General features: G+C 49.6%; 1 protein-coding gene across 1 annotated transcript in view; it reads right to left on the reverse strand.

Moving 5' to 3' along the window:
• The window catches only part of UFL1 (UFM1 specific ligase 1), a 103,454-nt gene that overhangs the window by 41,506 nt on the left and 44,006 nt on the right, over window positions 1-17,942 (reverse strand). The window contains exons 12-13 of the mRNA XM_069726345.1: window positions 4,588-4,710; window positions 4,134-4,254 (exon numbers count right to left, since the gene is read on the reverse strand). Of these exons, the coding sequence (XP_069582446.1) occupies window positions 4,134-4,254; window positions 4,588-4,710 (244 nt within the window). The remainder of the gene's footprint in view (window positions 1-4,133; window positions 4,255-4,587; window positions 4,711-17,942) is intronic.

A 17,942-nucleotide genomic window follows, 5' to 3' on the forward strand; every position in this document is an offset into this window, starting at 1 on the left:
CACCTTTTGACTTTTTGAACGCAAAATTGTTTGGAGTTGTTAGATAGCGGATGCCATGTGGCGTTTGAAGAGCCCCTGATATGCCTAAACATTGAAAAACCCCAGCAAGTGACCTCATTTTGGAAACTAGACCCATCAAGGAACTTATCTAGATGTGTGGTGAGCACTTTGAACCCCTAGGTGCTTCACAGAAGTTTAGAACTTAGAGCTGTGAAAATAATAATAAAAAAAAAAAATTACATTTTTTCCACAAAAATGATTTTTCAGCAACGATTTTCACAAGTGTAAAAAGAGAAAATGGAGAGGAAATGGACCACAAAAGTAGTTGTGCAATTTCTCCTGAGTGCGCCGATATCCCATATGTGGGGAAAAACCACTGTTTGGGCACACGGCAGGGCTCAGAATGGAAGGAGTGACGTTTTGGATTACAGATTTTGATGGAATGGTCTGCAGGCATCATGTTGCGTTTGCAGAGCCCCTGATGTGCCTAAATATTGGAAAACCCCAACAAGTGATGCCATTTTGGAAACTACACCCCTGAAGGAATTTATCTAGAGGCATAGTATTATAGTATTGATAATGCTTTTGGTTTTACTGGTGTATGAATTTATAATGTGGTGTTATGCAAGATGTGCGGGGTACATCAGATTTATAAAAGTGTGTTGTGTCAACAAGGTATAAACAAATTTTATTAATTTGTGGACGTGTGGTATGCTTTGAAACAATCCTTAATGCAGAGGCCAGGTTTCTCAGGGCAGGTTTCACAATGTTACGTTGAGTCCTTTCGTATTCCCCTCTTGGAGCATACTCTGCCCGCTTTTGTGATCGGCCTGTCCTCGCTGTTTGGGGAACCTGTCCTGGGAAATGTTGACCTGGGACAATACGGGCACTATCAGATTCAGAAGTACTGGGACCCTCAACATCCCCGAGTGCCAAACATTAGGGCCTTGATAACTACCTCCTGAAACTGAAGGAAGGTCCCCGTATTACCTGCAGATCTGAACACCACAAAAGCATTGTACAGTGCCATCTGTACAATGTGCACGGCCAATTTTATGTACCATACTTTGGGTTTTCGCATGGCACTGTATGGTTGGAGGACCTGATCTGAAAGATCTATGACCCCCATGTACTGATTGCAATACAAGATACAATCTGGCTTTGGGACTTGTGTTGTGGTCCCACGAACAGTGACAAGGGTGCTGTTGTCACGGTGCATGGTGGTCAGGATAAGGACATCCCTTTTGTCCTTATACTTAACCACCAGCATGTTGTCGCTGCATTTGGCTCTGCTTTCCCCTTTTCTCAGCATTTACCCAATTAGCGGCTTAGGGAGGCCTCGCTGATTTTTTCGCACGGTGCCACATGCAGCTGTACCTCTGGCAGAGAGGGCCTTGAAGAGTGGGACACTGGTGTAAAAGTTATCAATGTAGAGGTGATAACCCTTATCCAGCAGTGGGTGCAGCAATTCCCACACAATTTTCCCACCCACCCCCAGGACAGGCCATGCGGAATACCAGTGTACTGTAGAGAATATCAATATGCCCGTACTGACAAATCTCTGCTGTTTTTTTTTTATTATGCCCATATGCAGCACAATTCCCCAAAATATCATCTCTGCTGCATTTACGGGGGTCCATCTGGCATATGATGACGTGGGATTTTACGTGAAAAATTGTTGGGCATACAAGTTCGTCTGGGATACCGTAAGTATTATTATTTCCTCACTGAAAAATAATTTGAAGAAGTCAATTTCAGTAAGGCCAGTGGTGTCAAACTGGATTCCTGAGCTGCTGCTGAAATCCGGAATGATGGGCTGATAATTTTCAGGGGGTGCAATCCATACGGGATCGATTGCTGCAGGAGTTGCCTGGGTCCTAGGGCGCCTTGTCACCTCACCAGATGAGGAGGAGGAGGAATAGAGGAATGTGGGATCTTCCTCACTGGCCGAATCCGTGTCGGAAGCCTCCTCTGGTGAAAAGCACCTTTTTGACGAATGGGCCATATTTTTTTTCCCCCCAAACCTTGGGGATGTGTATGTAAGTGGTGCTTTTACACGTGTAATGTGTGGAGCTTGTGTAATAGGGTACAATTTATTATAAAAAAAAAACAGAGAAAAAAAAAGTAGAGATAAAATGTAGAAAAGAAAAATCAGATGTAAAAAAAAAAAAAAAGTTTGTTTAAAAAAAAAAAATTAGACGTTCACTACACTAATGGCCTCCCTATAACTTTACCCGCTGCAAATAATTATTTTTTACAAAAGAAAAACGGACGTCAGCAACAATGTGACGTAGCTCTCCTAATGCACTAGAAATTACTCGGGGATAGCAACAAACACTGACGCAGGCAAAACCGAACACACTACCTATAAAACTACTCTGTACGATTTTTTTTTTTTCCATACAACAAGATCAGAAGTCACCAAACACTGACGCCGACTAGACCTAATACATTACCTATAAAACTACTTTATATGATTTTTTTTTCTATAAAAGATCAGTCATCACTAACGCTGTGACGCCAGCTATGCTACCTTGCTACGTCTAAAACTACAACTTTACTAACTACAATTATTATTTTTTTCTACAAAAAAAAAAAAGAAAATCGGACGTCACTTAGACTGTGATGTCCGCTAGGCTAACTAGCTAAAAAGAGAAAAATTCCTGTGGCGCAGTCTTTGATCAGCAGCGATACTGGTCAGAGCGCTGCGGACACAAGAAGCGCACAAATGCTCTGCGCAGGATGCAGCGCACACAAAAAAAGCGCAAAAAAAGTGCGCTAAAAATTCAATTGGAGGGGATACTGGAACAGGGATGGGGGGCTGGGAAAGGGGACGTCACCAAACACTGACGCCGGATACGCTACGTCTAAAGCTACACTGTATTAACTACTACTATTTTTTTCTAAAAAAAAAAATTAAAAAAAAAAAATTGGACGTCGCTTAGCCTGCAATGTACGCTATGCTATCTAAAAAAAAAAAATCCCGTGGCGCAGTCTCTGATCAGCAGCGATATTGGTCAGAGCGCTGCAGTCACGGGAAGAGCACGAATGCTCTGCGCAGGACGCCGCGTACAGGAACAAAGCGCAAAAAAGTGAGCTAAAAAATCAATTGGAGGTGGGGGAAGGGTAGGTGGAGGGGGTACTGGAACAGGGATGGGGGGATGGGAAAGTTGTGGGGGATGTACTGCTGCTCTGCTGTGATCACAGGAGTCACACAGCAGGCAGATTGCAGCAAAAAGCAGAGAGCACAGCAGGAAGCTGGAGGATGAAGCAGGAGATCGCCGAGTTGATCACACTGGCCACCAATGAATTCTTTTCTCAGGTGAGACACAGAGGAACTTGGACAACCACTCTGCATGCCAAATCTGAGGTAAAGATGGTGTGCAGGGCGGTGATCGCTATTTTAAATTAACCCCTTTGGCGTGGATTAGCTAGAAGCTATTGTTCAGCCAATCAGCACCATAGGGGTTAATCTGGTGAGGTGAGGTGGGGATCATCCCACCCACTGTGACGGCTGTGATTGGTGCTACATCACTCAGCACAGATCACAGCCGGTCACATGCTTTTTTGTTTTTCAATAACTTTATTGTTTTTCAATAACTTTATTGTCACATTGCTGTGATTGGCTGGTCAGAATTGACCAGCCAATCAAAGCGATCGCCGATGTGGGTTGGGCGGTGCAGCCCCCTGGGGCTACGTGCAGAGATGGTCTGCTGTCAGGGACAGCAGCCATCGGAACCCGGTCACCGCGCGATGCCGCGCTGTGAACGGAAAATGGCGGTGCCGTACTAGTACTGCTCTGGGCAGAAATGCACCTCCCGCAGAGCAGTACTAGTACGGCGGAGGTCGGGAAGGGGTTAAAGCATTCAACATTGACAGTATGATGCCTAAATCTCAATCTACCAGATAAAGGATGCCAACAGGGTGGGCCCCACACAGAAAGCATGATGGGGGGAGAATAGTATGGGGCTCAGTTAATTCTCATCATACAATAATGAACAAAAATAAAATGGAAACCCCTCCCACCAAAGAAAGAAAAAAAAAAAAAAAGTTTATCACCAATCTGCATTGTATTAAATAGTATTTCACCCAACAACGTAGACGAAGGATGAAAAGCAAACTGAGTGACTGACCTTATTAAGTTTTTGGAGAGCTCACTGACCAGCTCGTCTGGAGCATCTGGAACGTGTTTTCTTAAAATATCTTCAATTTCGTCCAGAGACATAAATGGGACCTCACGCTCCTTTGGTTTATCTGTTGTAAATCGGTAATTAACACAGAAAATACAACATCATTAAGGTGTCACATCTTACTAGACCAGCACATGTAGGATTTATCAATTTTACTACTCAAAAAAAAAAACGACCATGTTTAATGACTCCTTATAAATAAGAAGTAATATGTATCCTGCTATGAAGGATGTGTACACTGGCAAACAAGCCAAGATGGAAGCCACTGGATACAATGAATTACAAATCTGAGCTGTGCCAGGGACTATAACTTACCACGAAAATATCTAGAAATGCATGTTATGTTATGGGTTATTCAAATCTCACATTCCCTGTAAATATACAGCATGGAACATACTTGTGCTAGCAGTCTGGGGCTCCTCATCACTCTCTTCATCTTTCCTTATTTTTTTCTTAGTCTTTTTTATCTTGATCTCTCTGGCATTGCTGTTACCACTTCCTCTGGTGCTTCCACTGCCCTCTGGAAGAAAGAATGGAGAAGTCGTTATGAAGCAACTGAATAAGTGTCAAAGATTTTGTTCTATCATTAGATATCAGATTCATTACTATGTAAAATTACCTAATGTGGAAATATAAAGAAAAGGGGATTTCAGCAAGATTACATTTTTCCAGCTCTGTTCTTTCGGATATATTTCTGCTCTGCGCTGAATCCGTTTATTAGCATCACAGATGGGATTAGATCCCATTCTGTGAGAAGAAAAACCATTCCCAGAAGAAAAAAAAACATGAAAAAAAGTCAGTGATTGTATACACTGCTTCCTGTGAGCAAAGCCTATAATGATTTGTGTGTGAGTATTCCATATATATATTTTTGGTAAATAAATGTATACCAAAGAACACAGAGGCACACTATATTCGCTAAGATTCCGCACTGTCCAAAAGATTTATTCACATGTAAAAAATGCTGCAAAGTAAAAAGCGTTCAAAAATAGAAGTGTCAATAGTTTATTTATATCAATTACCAAAATGTAAAGTGAGTGAACAAAAGAGAAATCTATATTAAATCAATATTTCAATATCAGCATCAATTCTTCTTGGTCCACTTGTAGACAGTTTTTGAAGAAACTCCACAGGGATGTTGTTCCAGACATCTTGCAGAAGCACAGATCTTCTGTAGATGTAGGCATGCGGAAATCCAGCTGTCTCTCCATTAGATGATGTTGAGTTCAGGCCTTAGTGGAGGAATATCATCAATTTCAGGACTCATTCTTCTTTACGCTGAAGATAGTTCTTCTTGACATTGACTGTATGTTTGGGGTAGTTGGCCTACTGCAGAATAAATTTAAACCCCATGCCTCCTGATAGCAATGACAACACCAAGAAATGAGTAACATTGCAGACTGTGGACACAGTGGCTGGCCAAGGAATCTTAGTGCAGCAAATGAAAGACACGTCATGTTTACTTCCCTCCGAGATACGAATATGTCCACCAGTGCAATCAGCTCAGAACTGGTAGCAACCAGCAGAATGTAGCTGGATCCAATCGTCTTCATGGTAGAAATGTGGCCAGAAACCATACCTTTGACATGAAACAAGGCAAGTGACTCATCTGTGCGCACAAACATAGAAATTGGGGTGCAGAAAAAGGTCAGCAGGTTTCTCTGAACTGAGGAGTCAAAATGTGAAAAATTTGGCTTTAACAGAAAGCAGTGTGTTTGCAGAAGAGCTAGAGATGAGTGTAATAATAAGTGGCAATGGAAGTTCCTTGCTAGTATGGGCCAAAATATTGGCAAGTGGAGTGTCACGACACAGCTGTCGGATGACCCAGGACCAGGGGCTCCTTCCCAGTTCCTAAAACTAGGGGGTGACCTAGCTCACCCTATTCCCCGGGATACTTCTGAAGGTGAAGATGCCGGGGCCTCCACCCTTGCCTTATCTCCTAAATTAGACCTCCGTCTGTTCTCTTCCCCCACCCAGGGAAGAGGGGGGCTACTGTGCACCGTAGTACACCAACCCGACAAACAAGGCAACACAAACAATGGTTAACAGAAAACTCCAGGCATACAAAATATTCACTCATAAAAAAACAAAGGAATGCAATGGGGTGTGGAGGTTGGGGAATGAACTAAAATTGAGAAGGATAGGGAATTACCAAACATACAAATCAAAAAACAGTCACATAACTACTCCAACTCTCCTCATATAAGCTCCTCTCCCTCCATTAGTCATTGAGCAAATGCTTAATCTGATAAGTATTTGCAACACAGCGAAGATTATAAAAGGGGAAAGGAGTGGCTAACCAAGCTCAGCTGTGAACACAGGCATTTCCAACATGGCCAATTAACCACTGATCTGCCAGAAGAAATAAACATTTAAAATAAACAAGTGCTTCTTCTCAGTGCTGGAGTAGGAGCAATCAGACGCTGCAGTCTTCTGGCTCCACACTGTGGCAGTAATCCCGTGACATGGAGTTGCTGATTTGGTCAGTATTAATAGTGTCCTCATTGCTGAGAAAAGGAGATTTTTGTGTACTCACTGTAAAATCTTTTTCTCCGAGCCAATCATTGGGGGACACAGGACCATGGGTGTTATGCTGCTGCCACTAGGAGGATACTAAGTAGAAAAAAAGATTAACTCCTCCTCTGCAGTATACACCCCTTCACTGGCTACAATTTCAACCAGTTTGGTAGTAAAGCAGTAGGAGCATGAACAAAAGACAAACTATGTCAAAAACCAAGAAGTAACAACAAGCCAAACAGGCTAACAGGGTGGGTGCTGTGTCCCCCAATGATTGGCTCAGAGAAAAAGATTTTACGGTGAGTACACAAAAATCTCCTTTCATCCTACGCCTCATTGGGGGACACAGGACCATGGGACGTACAAAAGCAGTCCCTGGGTGGGGAGCAATATGCTAATACCCCATGTACCACTGGCTTACGGCTAAGGAACTGCCGCTTGCAGAATGCGCCTGCCAAGGGCGGCGTCTGCAGAAGAGAGAGAATTAATGTGGTAATGTTTGGTAAAAGTGTGCAAACTGGACCATGTCGCAGCCTTGCAGACCTGCTGTGCTGACGCCTGGTGCCGAATGGCCCACGAGGCGCCCACCGACCGAGTAGAGTGGGCCTTGATCCCAGCTGGGAAAGGAACACCTTTGGCACGATAGGATTCTTGAATAACCGACCGAATCCATTTGGCTAGAGTGGCTTTGGAAGCGGGAGAACCCCTCCGTGGTCCCTCTGGAAGAACAAACAGGGCATCCGACGTGCGGAAGGGAGCCGTCCACGAGACGTCCGGACGAAGAGCCCATACCACATCAAGAGTGTGCAGACACTTTTCAATGCGGTGCACCGGTGCCGGACAGAACGAAGGCAGAACAATCTCCTCGTTGAGGTGGAAAGAAGAAACAACCTTGGGCAGAAAAGCGGGAGAGGTCCTCAATACCGCCTTGTCCGGATGAAAAATTAGAAACGGAGGGTGGCAGGAGAGAGCAGCCAACTCCGAAACCCGCCTGATGGACGTAATGGCCACTAGGAAAACTACCTTCCAAGAGAGGAAGGTCAGGGAAACGTCCTGTAGCGGTTCGAAGGGAGACTCCTGAAGGGCTCCGAGAACTAAATTAAGATCCCACGAATCCAAGGGCATTTTGTAGGGAGGCGCCACACGGGAATCTCCCTGGAAAAAAGTCCTCACCGGCAATCTATTGGCAATCTTTCGCTGGAAAAGGACTGACAATGCCGAAACCTGACCCTTTAGAGAACTAAGAGCAAGTCCCGACTCTAGTCCAGATTGGAGAAAATCCAATATGGCAGGGATAGAAAACACAAGGGGAGATCGCCCCTGTGCGTCGCACCATGAGAAGAAAATACGCCAGGTACGGTGGTAACTGCGCATGGATACAGGTTTCCTAGCTCTGATCATGGTGGAAGACACCTTGGGAGTGAAACCCGCTTGGCCTAGAATCCAGGATTCAACGGCCAGGCCGTCAAAGACAGGGCCCTGAGTTCTGGTGGTAAATCGGGCCCTGTGAAAGAAGATCCACGCGATCTGGAAGACGCCAGGGAACGTAGGCGACCAGCTGAACCAGTTCCGCGTACCATGCGCGGCGTGGCCAGTCCGGTGCGACGAGGATCACTGGTACCCCCTCTGCCCTGATCTTCTTGATGACCCTCGGCAGTAGGGGAAGAGGGGGAAAAATGTACGGGAGGCGGAATTGACGCCAAGGCAGGACCAGGGCGTCTACTCCGATGGCCCGTGGGTCGAGTGACCGTGCAAAGAACTGTGGAACCTTGTTGTTCAACCTGGATGCCATGAGATCCACACACGGGGTCCCCCAGCGATGACAAATCTGCTGGAAAACCTCCGGGTGAAGGGACCACTCGCCCGAGGCGAGACCCTGGCGGCTGAGAAAATCCGCCGCCCAATTCTCCACACCTGGAATGTGGATCGCTGAGATGGGCGAATGGTTGGATTCCGCCCAGTGCAGGATGTGAGATACCTCGAGTATAGCCATCTTGCTGCGGGTTCCCCCTTGACGGTTGATGTACGCCACGGCTGTGGCGTTGTCGGACTGGATTCTGACTGGGTGACCCGCCAGAAGGTGGTGGAACTGGAACAATGCAAGTCTGATAGCTCGTATCTCCAGGAAATTGATGGGAAGGCGAGACTCTCGAGTGGACCACCGCCCCTGAGCTGTGTGATGGTTGAAAACCGCCCCCCAGCCTATGAGGCTGGCATCGGTGGTCACCACCAGCCGCCGCACAGGGAGAAAAGACCTTCCCTGGGTTAGGGAGGACTTTAACGTCCACCACCTGAGGGTTTTCCTGACCCGTGGGGACAGGATGAAGCGGCGATCGAGGGAGGACGGATTGCCGTCCCACGCCGACAGTAGCGCATGCTGGAGGGGGCGAAGGTGAAATTGCGCAAATGGAACCGCTTCCATGGCTGCTACCATCTGCCCGAGAATGCGCATGCTGAACCGGATGGAGTGGGAGACTGGACGGGAAAGACTCTGAGCTCCCTGCTGCAAGGCCAAGGCCTTGTCTTGAGGGAGGATGACCAGACCGCGAGAAGTGTCTAGGGTCATCCCAAGAAAGGAGATCCTTTGGGCCGGAATTGGAGATTTTTCGAAGTTTATCTTCCAACCCAGGCGACAGAGTATCCACCGTGAGAACGACGGACTCTTCGCAGGCTGGGTAAGAAGGACCTTTTATCAGTAGGTCGTCGAGGTACTCTGGGGGCGGTGGCGAGACCGAAAGGCAGGGTCACAAATTGGAAGTGTTCTCCGCAACATGCGAAGCGGAGGAACTGTTCATGCGGAGGAAAAATTGGGATGTGGAGGTAAGCATCCTTGATGTCTATGGACGCCAGGAATTCTCCTTTTTCCATGGACGCGACCACAGATCGGAGGGATTCCATTCTGAAGTGACGGATCTTTACAAATTTGTTTAACAGTTTTAGGTCCAGGATCGGACGGAGCGATCCGTCTTTCTTTGGGACAACGAATAGGTTCGAGTAGAACCCTTTGGTCTAGGGGAACCGGAATGATGACTCCGTCCCCTTGAAGTGCCCGTATGGCCTGAAGAAGAGCTGCTGTCTTTGATTTTGGAGGGCAAGACTGGAAGAAGCGCGTCGAGTGGGGGGTTGGGGGGAAGAAAATTCTATTTTGTATCCGGTGGACATCAGTTCCCTGACCCACTCCTCGGAAACGACTGAGAGCCAGGCCTGGCGGAACAAAAGCAAATGCCCTCCTACCCTGTTGGTGCTCCCCGGAAGCCGCAAGGAGTCATTGCGTGGAGGATCTATGGGATGTGGATCCCTTAGATCCGGGTGGTCTCGGTCTGGGTTTCCAATTACGGTTAGGTCTGTAAGAGACCTGGGGGCCTCGGCCACCACGCGGGCCTTGCCCTGATGCGGAGGTAGAGGGAGAGGAAGACCAGTTGGTGTTGTTACGAAAAGGCCGAAATCGGCATTGTTGTTGATACCGAAACGGCCGGGTAGGCTTTTGTTGAGGAAGAAATTTACTTTTTCCCCCGGTGGCATCCGAGATCATTTGGTCTAGTTTTTCTCCAAACAAACGACCAGCCTGGTAGGGCAGAGAAGTCAAAGAGCGCTTGGAGGCCGAATCTGCTCGCCAATCCCTGAGCCACAGGGCTCTTCTAATGGAGATTGCATTCGCGGCTGCCTGTGCCGCGCAATTGGCTGCGTCTATTAAGGCATTGACTACGAAGTCCCCAGCCTGGGCTATCTGGTTAGCCAGGTTGACCGCTTCTGGAGGTAAATCTCTAGCTTGCATGGTCGAGGATAGAGTCTCGGCCCAAGCGACCATAGTTTTAGCCACCCAGGAGGCAGCGAAGGATGGGAAGAGGGAGGCTCCTGTGGCCCCGAAGACGGAACGAGCCAGATAATCAATCTGGCGGTCAGAGGGGTTCTTAACAGAGGAGCCGTCTGACAGGGACAGGATGGTTTTGGAAGCGAGATGTGACACAGCAGGGTCCACTGAGGGGGACTGCAGCCAGTCCTTGATTAGGTCCTGAGAAAAAGGATATTTGGCCTCTATGGGCTTTTGACCCATGAAACGTTTATCGGGACGATCCCTATGTTTTTGCACAAATTCCTTGCACTCAGGATGAGTGACAAAAACCTTTTGGACACGTTTAGACTTTTTGAACGACACGACGTGTTCGGGCGCGGATGCCGATTCCTCGGTCACCTTCAGGGTCTGGTTGACCGCCTCGATGAGAGAGTCGAGTGTCTCTTGGGAGGGGGAGAAATTCTGAACGTAGGAATCGTCGGACTCATATTCCGAATCGTTTGGGTTGTCTGGAGAAGGGGACCGGTAAGCGGAGGTCGCCGACGCTGAAAAACCAACTGGGCCGTGGTCAGGGGAAGGAACATGTACCCGTTTTCTGGAACCCCGAGAAGGGGGAGATAGAGTACGCCCCCTGCAGGTGGACGGATCCGTACCGTCGCCCGAGTACAACGCGGACTGATCTGAAGGGGGGCCCGGGAGGGAATCGACCGCCCTGACTAGAAAATCCATAGATCGTGACAGGGAAGCTGCCCACTCAGGGAGACTAGGCTCCACAGGGTCGGCGGCATCGGCGGGAGGCGGCTGCACAGAGGCCGGGACACAATCCGCACACAAAGGACTAGTGTGAGCTCGGGGCAGGGCCGCATTGCAAGTGGCACATACAGTGAAAAATACTGTGTGCTTCTTGTTACCCTTTTTAGTCTCCTTGGATTGAGACATAGTGTCTTTGGAGACAGAGCGGGCAGTATACACAGGGAAGGGGTTAAGCTTTCTTGAAGCAGCTTACCCACGGTCCTGTGCCTGTGTCCCCGGGGAGGAATTAGCCGTGGCGGATCTCCGGAATGCTGTGGAAGCGTGGGCTCCTTGCAGAGAGAGGGAACAATATGGCCCCCGAGATCTGCAGGGCGCATCTCGTCCCAGACGAGAAGCGCCGATATAGGGGGCGGGGTTACGGCCGTGGGAGGGATCTGCCCACTGCGGCCTACTCCGGCTGAAAAGCCAGGGACTAAATTTCTGGGCCCTGCCGGTGGTGTGCGGCGGTGGCCGCGACGGAGCGCTGCCAAACACCGCTGACCCCCGGCGCCTCTCCCCAGGGACCCGGACCGCATCGCTGCCGCAGGTGGGGGCGCAGGGAGGGTATGTACTCACAGCTGCTGAACACCGCTGTCGCAGTCTGTCACTGTGAGGGTGCGCGCTCAATCCATGCACCCTGGATGGGGGATAGAGAGGCCCCAAATGATCCTCTTCTGTCCCCCAAAGGGGTTCTGCTATTGAGGCATTGATGGCACATCTGAATCAACCGCCCTGGAGGATCTGAACACCGCTTCTCCTTCGGACTCTCTTGCAGGGAGGGAGGGTGGGGGGTTCGAGGGTGGAAATCGGAACCAAGGAGGAACCGTTGCCCCGAAAAAACTTTTTGTGCCACAGACGTTGCAGGAGAGGGACGGGGAGGAATACTCGGGGGGAGAGCGGACCCTATAAAAAAGAAGGACCCGTCGCCCCCTTCACTCTGTTAAATAAAAAATAAAAATTTACATAAAATTAAAAATTAAAAATAAGAAAGTTGGGGTCTAAAAAAGACCCAAGTGCCTCCTACAGACACTAAGCAAGAACTGATTGAAATTGTAGCCAGTGAAGGGGTGTGTACTGCAGAGGAGTTAAAGGGAACCTGTCACCCCAAAAATCGCGGGTGAGGTAAGCCCACCGGCATCAGGGGCTTATCTGCAGCATTCTGTAATGCTGTAGATAAGCCCCCGATGTTACCTGAAAAAGGAGAAAAAGACGTTATATTATACTCACCCAGGGGCGGTCCCGCTGCTGGTCAGGTCGGATGGGTGTCTCTGGTCCGCTGCGGCGCCTCCCATCTTCATTCCATGACTTCCTCTTCTGATCTTCAGCCACGGCTCCGGCGCAGGCGTACTTTGCTCTGCCCTGTTGAGGGCAGACAAAGTACTGCAGTGCGCAGGCGCCGGGCCTCTGACCTTTCCGGCGCCTGCGCACTGCAGTACTATCCTCTGCCCTCAAGAGGGCAGAGCAAAGTACGCCTGCACCGGAGCCGTGGCTGAAGATCAGAAGAGGACGTCTTGTAATGAAGATGGGAGGCGCCGCAGCGGACCAGAGACACCCATCCGACCTGACCAGCAGCGGGACCGCCCCTGGGTGAGTATAATATAACGTCTTTTTCTCCTTTTTCAGGTAACATCGGGGGCTTATCTACAGCATTACAGAATGCTGCAGATAAGCCCCTGATGCCGGTGGGCTTACCTCACCCGCGATTTTCGGGGTGACAGGTTCCCTTTAATCTTTTTTTCTACTTAGTGTCCTCCTAGTGGCAGCAGCATAACACCCATGGTCCTGTGTCCCCCAATGAGGCGTAGGAGAAATATAAGCAGTTACTTAACCATCATGTAATACTATCAGAGCTGTCCTCTTTGCTTCAAATTTATTCTGCAGCATAACAACCCCAAGCATACAGCGAATGTCATCATTAACCCCTGTTGATTCGTTTCAATGAAAGAGACTGTGGCGTCCACAGAAGATGTAGTCACTTCTTGATCGCCTCTTCTGAACCAGGATGTCATCAGAGGAAACAAAGAACTGTGTGTTATACTTTTTAGTATGTAATCTAATAAAGTTATTGCTTATAAAGAAAACAGGATTTTTGGTTGCTTACCGTAAAATCTGTTTCTCGGAGCCTTCATTGGGGGACACAGGAACCATGGGTGTATGCTGCTGCCACTAGGAGGCTGACACTATGCAAATATAAAAAAAGTTGGCTCCTCCTGTGCAGTGTACACCCCACCGACAGGAAGAAAGATCTTCAGTTAGTGAGAAAGCAGTAGGAGAAGCAACGTGTAAAAGAGAAAGAATAATAATATAATAATAATAAACTTTATATAGCGCCAACAAAATCCACGGCGCTTCACAGATTAACAGATTCAAACACCCAAAGAGTGTTCAAAGAACTCAAACGTATACAGTAAACAGAGCTGTTCAACTTGGGAGGGTGCTGTGTCCCCCAATGAAGGCTCCGAGAAACAGATTTTACGGTAAGCAACCAAAAATCCTGTTTTCTCTATCGCCTTTCATTGGGGGACACAGGAACCATGGGACGTCCCAAAGCAGTCCCTGGGGTGGGAAAAACAGACTTCCATCAGGTGAGAGGACTCACCACTGCCGCCTGCAGGATCCTTCTGCCCAGGCTGGAGTCCGCCGTAGTTCGGCGAAACGTGTGGATGGAAGACCAGGTTGCCGCTTTGCAAAGCCGTCGGCGAAAGCCCTGTGACGTACCGCACTGGAAGCGCCGACTGCCTGGGTGCTTGACCTGGTAAGCTTCCAAAATTGCCGTTCTGATCGAGCGAGCAATCGTCGCCTTGGAAGCCGGCAGGACTCTACGCACGCCATCAGGGATGGCGAAAAGAGAATCCATCTTTCGGAAAGCGGCCGTGCTAGCCAGGGAGATCCTCACTGCCCTGACGAGGTCCAGCCTGTTCAACGATCGCTCCAGAGGATGAGTCGGAGCTGGACAAAAGGAAGGTAGAACGATGTCCTCGTTGAGGTGGAAAGATGAAAACCACCTCGAGAAAGGAAGGAAGGAAGGCGGAGGCCTGGGACCACCTTATCCTGGTGGAAAATCAAGAAAGGAGGTCGGCAGGAAATGGCCGTCAACTCAAAAACGCGGCGGATCGAAGAGATGGACCTGAGAAAAGCCACCTTCCGAGATAGAACTGACAGGGAAAACTACCTGAGAAGCTCAAAAGGGGGAACCCCTAAGAACAACCAACACAACCTTTAAATCCCATGAATCCACAGAGGCCCTGTACGGAGGGACAGCGTGGACTACTCCTTGAAGGAAGGTCTTAACCTGTGGCTGAGAAGATAAAGTCTTCTTAAAGGGAAGAAGAGCGCAGGAACCTGGCCCTTTAGGGAACTGAGAGCGAAGCCCGAATCCAGTCCTGCCCAAAGGAAAACCAAATGGAAGGCAGGGAAAAAGGACATAAGTGAAAAGCGGTTGGACTCGCATCAACGAAAGTAAGCCTTCCAGGTACGATAGTAGATCCTGGAAGAAGACAAAGGCTTCCTAGCCTGGATTATAGTGTGACTCATCCGGGCCGAAAGGCCGGACGCTCTTAAAACTGTGGAGTCCACAGCCACGCCGTTAAACTGAGCGACCGATATTTCGGGTGGCAGATCGGACCCTGAGACAGCAGATCGGGTCTGTTTGGAAGGCACCAGGGGTGTCCGCGAGAAGAGTGACGATGCCTGCAAACCAAGACCTCCTGGGCCAATCCGGGATGATCAGAATGACCGGCACCCATCCCGCCTTGATCTTTTACGACAGTTTGGAAAGCAAGGGAAGGTGTGGGAATCAATAGGGGAGCAGGAACTGCGACCAAGGAATGGCCAAAATGTCAACACCACTGCGAGAGAATCGCGGGACCTTGGGACGACCCGATGGACCTTTCTGTTCAATCGGGACGCCGTGAGGACCACCTCTGGAGTCCCCCAACGAAGAGCAATCCGATAAGAGACCTTCTGAAGTAAGGACCATTCCCCTGCCGCGAGGCCCGAGGAAGACGGCGGCCAAAATGTCCACGCCAGGGACCTGCACTGAGGATCTCACCAGGACCGTTGCCTCTGTCTAAAAGAGGATCCTGGAATCTCGGCCAAGGCCAGAGAACTCCGCGTCCACCCCTGGTGGTTGACATATGCCACTGCTGTGTCATTGTCTGGATTCGAATTGGCAGGCTGCTGAGAATCCTTACCCAGTGAAGGAAAGATAGAAAGAAGATCCGGAACTCGAGGACATTGATTGGCAGAGAGGACTCCTGTGCCGACCAACCACGATGAAAAGAACAGGTGACAAAGCCCCACGCCTCCGCCGAGAAGGCTGGAGACCGTCGTCACCACCTGCCAGGAAACTGGAAGGAAGGATATGCTGTGAGGTATGTGCTCTGGGATAAGAGCAGGGACCTCGGCCACCAGTGGAGGAACCGTTTGATCCCGGTAGAAAGACGGATCGGACGATGCAGGGAGAAGACAGACCTGTCCTCCTGTGATAGAATAGCCTGCTGAAGAAGTCTTGAATGAAACGGGCGAAGGGAAAAATTGCTTCCGATGTTGCAACCAACCTCCTTAGGACCTTTATGGTCCATCAGCAAGGAGGGGAGCCGAGAACCCTGGAGCGACAAGACGGAACTTCTTCCTGTTGACGAGCCGCCGCAACGGCTAGACTGTCGGGGAAGAGGGATAGACTTTCGGGAGCCTGAAACCGAAATTCCTGAGCCTCCATGGAAGTGATTACTGAACGAGGGAATATCAACCTGAAGAGTCTCAGACGAAACTTCCTGTTCAGCAATTTCAGATCCGGACTGGGACGAACCTTGTCGTCCTCTTTCAGTACAAATAGGTTCGAAGAGAAGCCTGTGAACCGTTGAACCGTTCCTGTTCAGGGACGGGAATGTTACCCCGGATTTAAGGAGGGAAACAATGGCTGTAAAGAAACCCAGGACTAGAACGGGTTCTCTTGGAGGTTGGGATTGGAGAAAACGATCCCAGGACCGTGAAATTAATCTATTTTGTCTCCAGAGGATACAAGTTCCCTGGCCCATGCGTTCTCTGTTGAGGAGACAAAGACGTCCCTGGGGAACAGGAGAACGGCTGCCCAGCCTAGGAAACGGGCTGGGGCCTAGTCGTGGGTCCTGCCTAGGTGGAATTTCCAGTCCTGGACCTGGAGAATCCACCTTAGGAGTAGCGGGAACGCCAGGAAGGAGTGAGTCGAAGACTACCTTCTTCTCTTAACGTGCCTGTGGCCTCTGCTGTTGCGAAAAAAGGGGTCAAATGCCGCAAAAACGACGAAAAAGAGGGCCGAAAGGACCGAAGTTGCCGCCTAAGGAGAGAACTGGTGCCACCAGTGGCATCCTTGATAATTTAGTCCAGCTTGGAACCGAAAAGATGTGATCCTTGAAAAAGGCAGGCTCGTAAGGGACTTCTTGACGACCCTTGAGCCAAACAGAGCGAGTAATCTGGGAGGCAACTTTCGCCAGCAAGTCTGGTGGAGCTCCAGCCTGAATGCCCCAACGGAGTTGTTTAGCCCCTTCGGATAGACTTCGAAACCCAAATGGAAGCGAAAGCCGGGCAGAGGGATGATGCGGCAGCTGCGAAAACCGAATTCGCGAAGGATTCCATGATCTTATTGATGGAATCTGTCAGATTCGCCCCACCGGACAGCGTGAGGACTGTGTTGGTGGCAAGTCTAGCAGTCGGCGGATCCACAGAGGGAGAGGTCGTTCTCTATCGCCTCTCGTTCCGGTTGGCGATGAGATCCGGAGGAAGGAAATATGAGACTCCAAGACGCTCGCCTCTTTGAGAATGTCTGGTCGAATTCTCTCTTTCTCTGGCCAGAAGCTCCTCGAGTCAGGATGAGGAGCGAATCCCTTGGGAGGTAGTTTAGACCGTCTAAACGAAACCGCCTGATCTGCAGGTTCCGTAGAGGGATCTTTGATGCCACAGGTCAGATTGGACGCTCCAATGAAGCTTTGAACCATATCCCTCATGCTATGATTTGGTTCAACTTCGGCCCCAAATTATCCTCCGAGGCCTCGCCTGACTCCGGGAAGGGGATCAGGGGGAAGTCGACCACAGAGAAGGACCGTGAGGCGAGATGGACCGAGAAGAGAACTCAGACCGGCGTTCCCGTCTGGATCTTTCGCGGCCTGCATGGAAGACTCGGACGGAGCTTCTAGCGACCCGCTGGCTACTACGGAAGTCCGCAGGGGCAACTAATCGAGCACGGACACAAGGGTCTGGGACACCCGTGTGAGATTCGCTACTGAAAGAGACAGAGGGGAGGCCCAGCCTGGGGAGGGAATTTCACTCTGAGGCGGAGCAGCAGGGGAGTCTTAGGCGGTGAACATAATTTGGGTTGCTGCGGGCCTGCCTGAGGGAAGCTTGGGGTTACAAGACGAACCCTGAAAGTGTTTCAGTAAGGCACAGGTCAAAGTAGGAGGTCGGGAGAGACCACCTTTAAAATTAGCCCGAAGGGGCCCCTGAGGGAAATGTCTGGAGAGTAGGGGACAGGGGGGGGGGGGGGGGGGCGTGGTCTGGCAGGGGATTAAGTAAAACTGCGGTGTAGAGGTACTCACGGCAGACGCTGCGGTTTCCGGATGGAAGGCTGCACGGCTTGGAAGATGCTCCTCAGGAACGATAGCCCCTAGGAGAAC

Source organism: Ranitomeya imitator, chromosome 5 (assembly GCF_032444005.1).
Source record: "Ranitomeya imitator isolate aRanImi1 chromosome 5, aRanImi1.pri, whole genome shotgun sequence".
Lineage (NCBI taxonomy): Eukaryota > Metazoa > Chordata > Amphibia > Anura > Dendrobatidae > Ranitomeya > Ranitomeya imitator.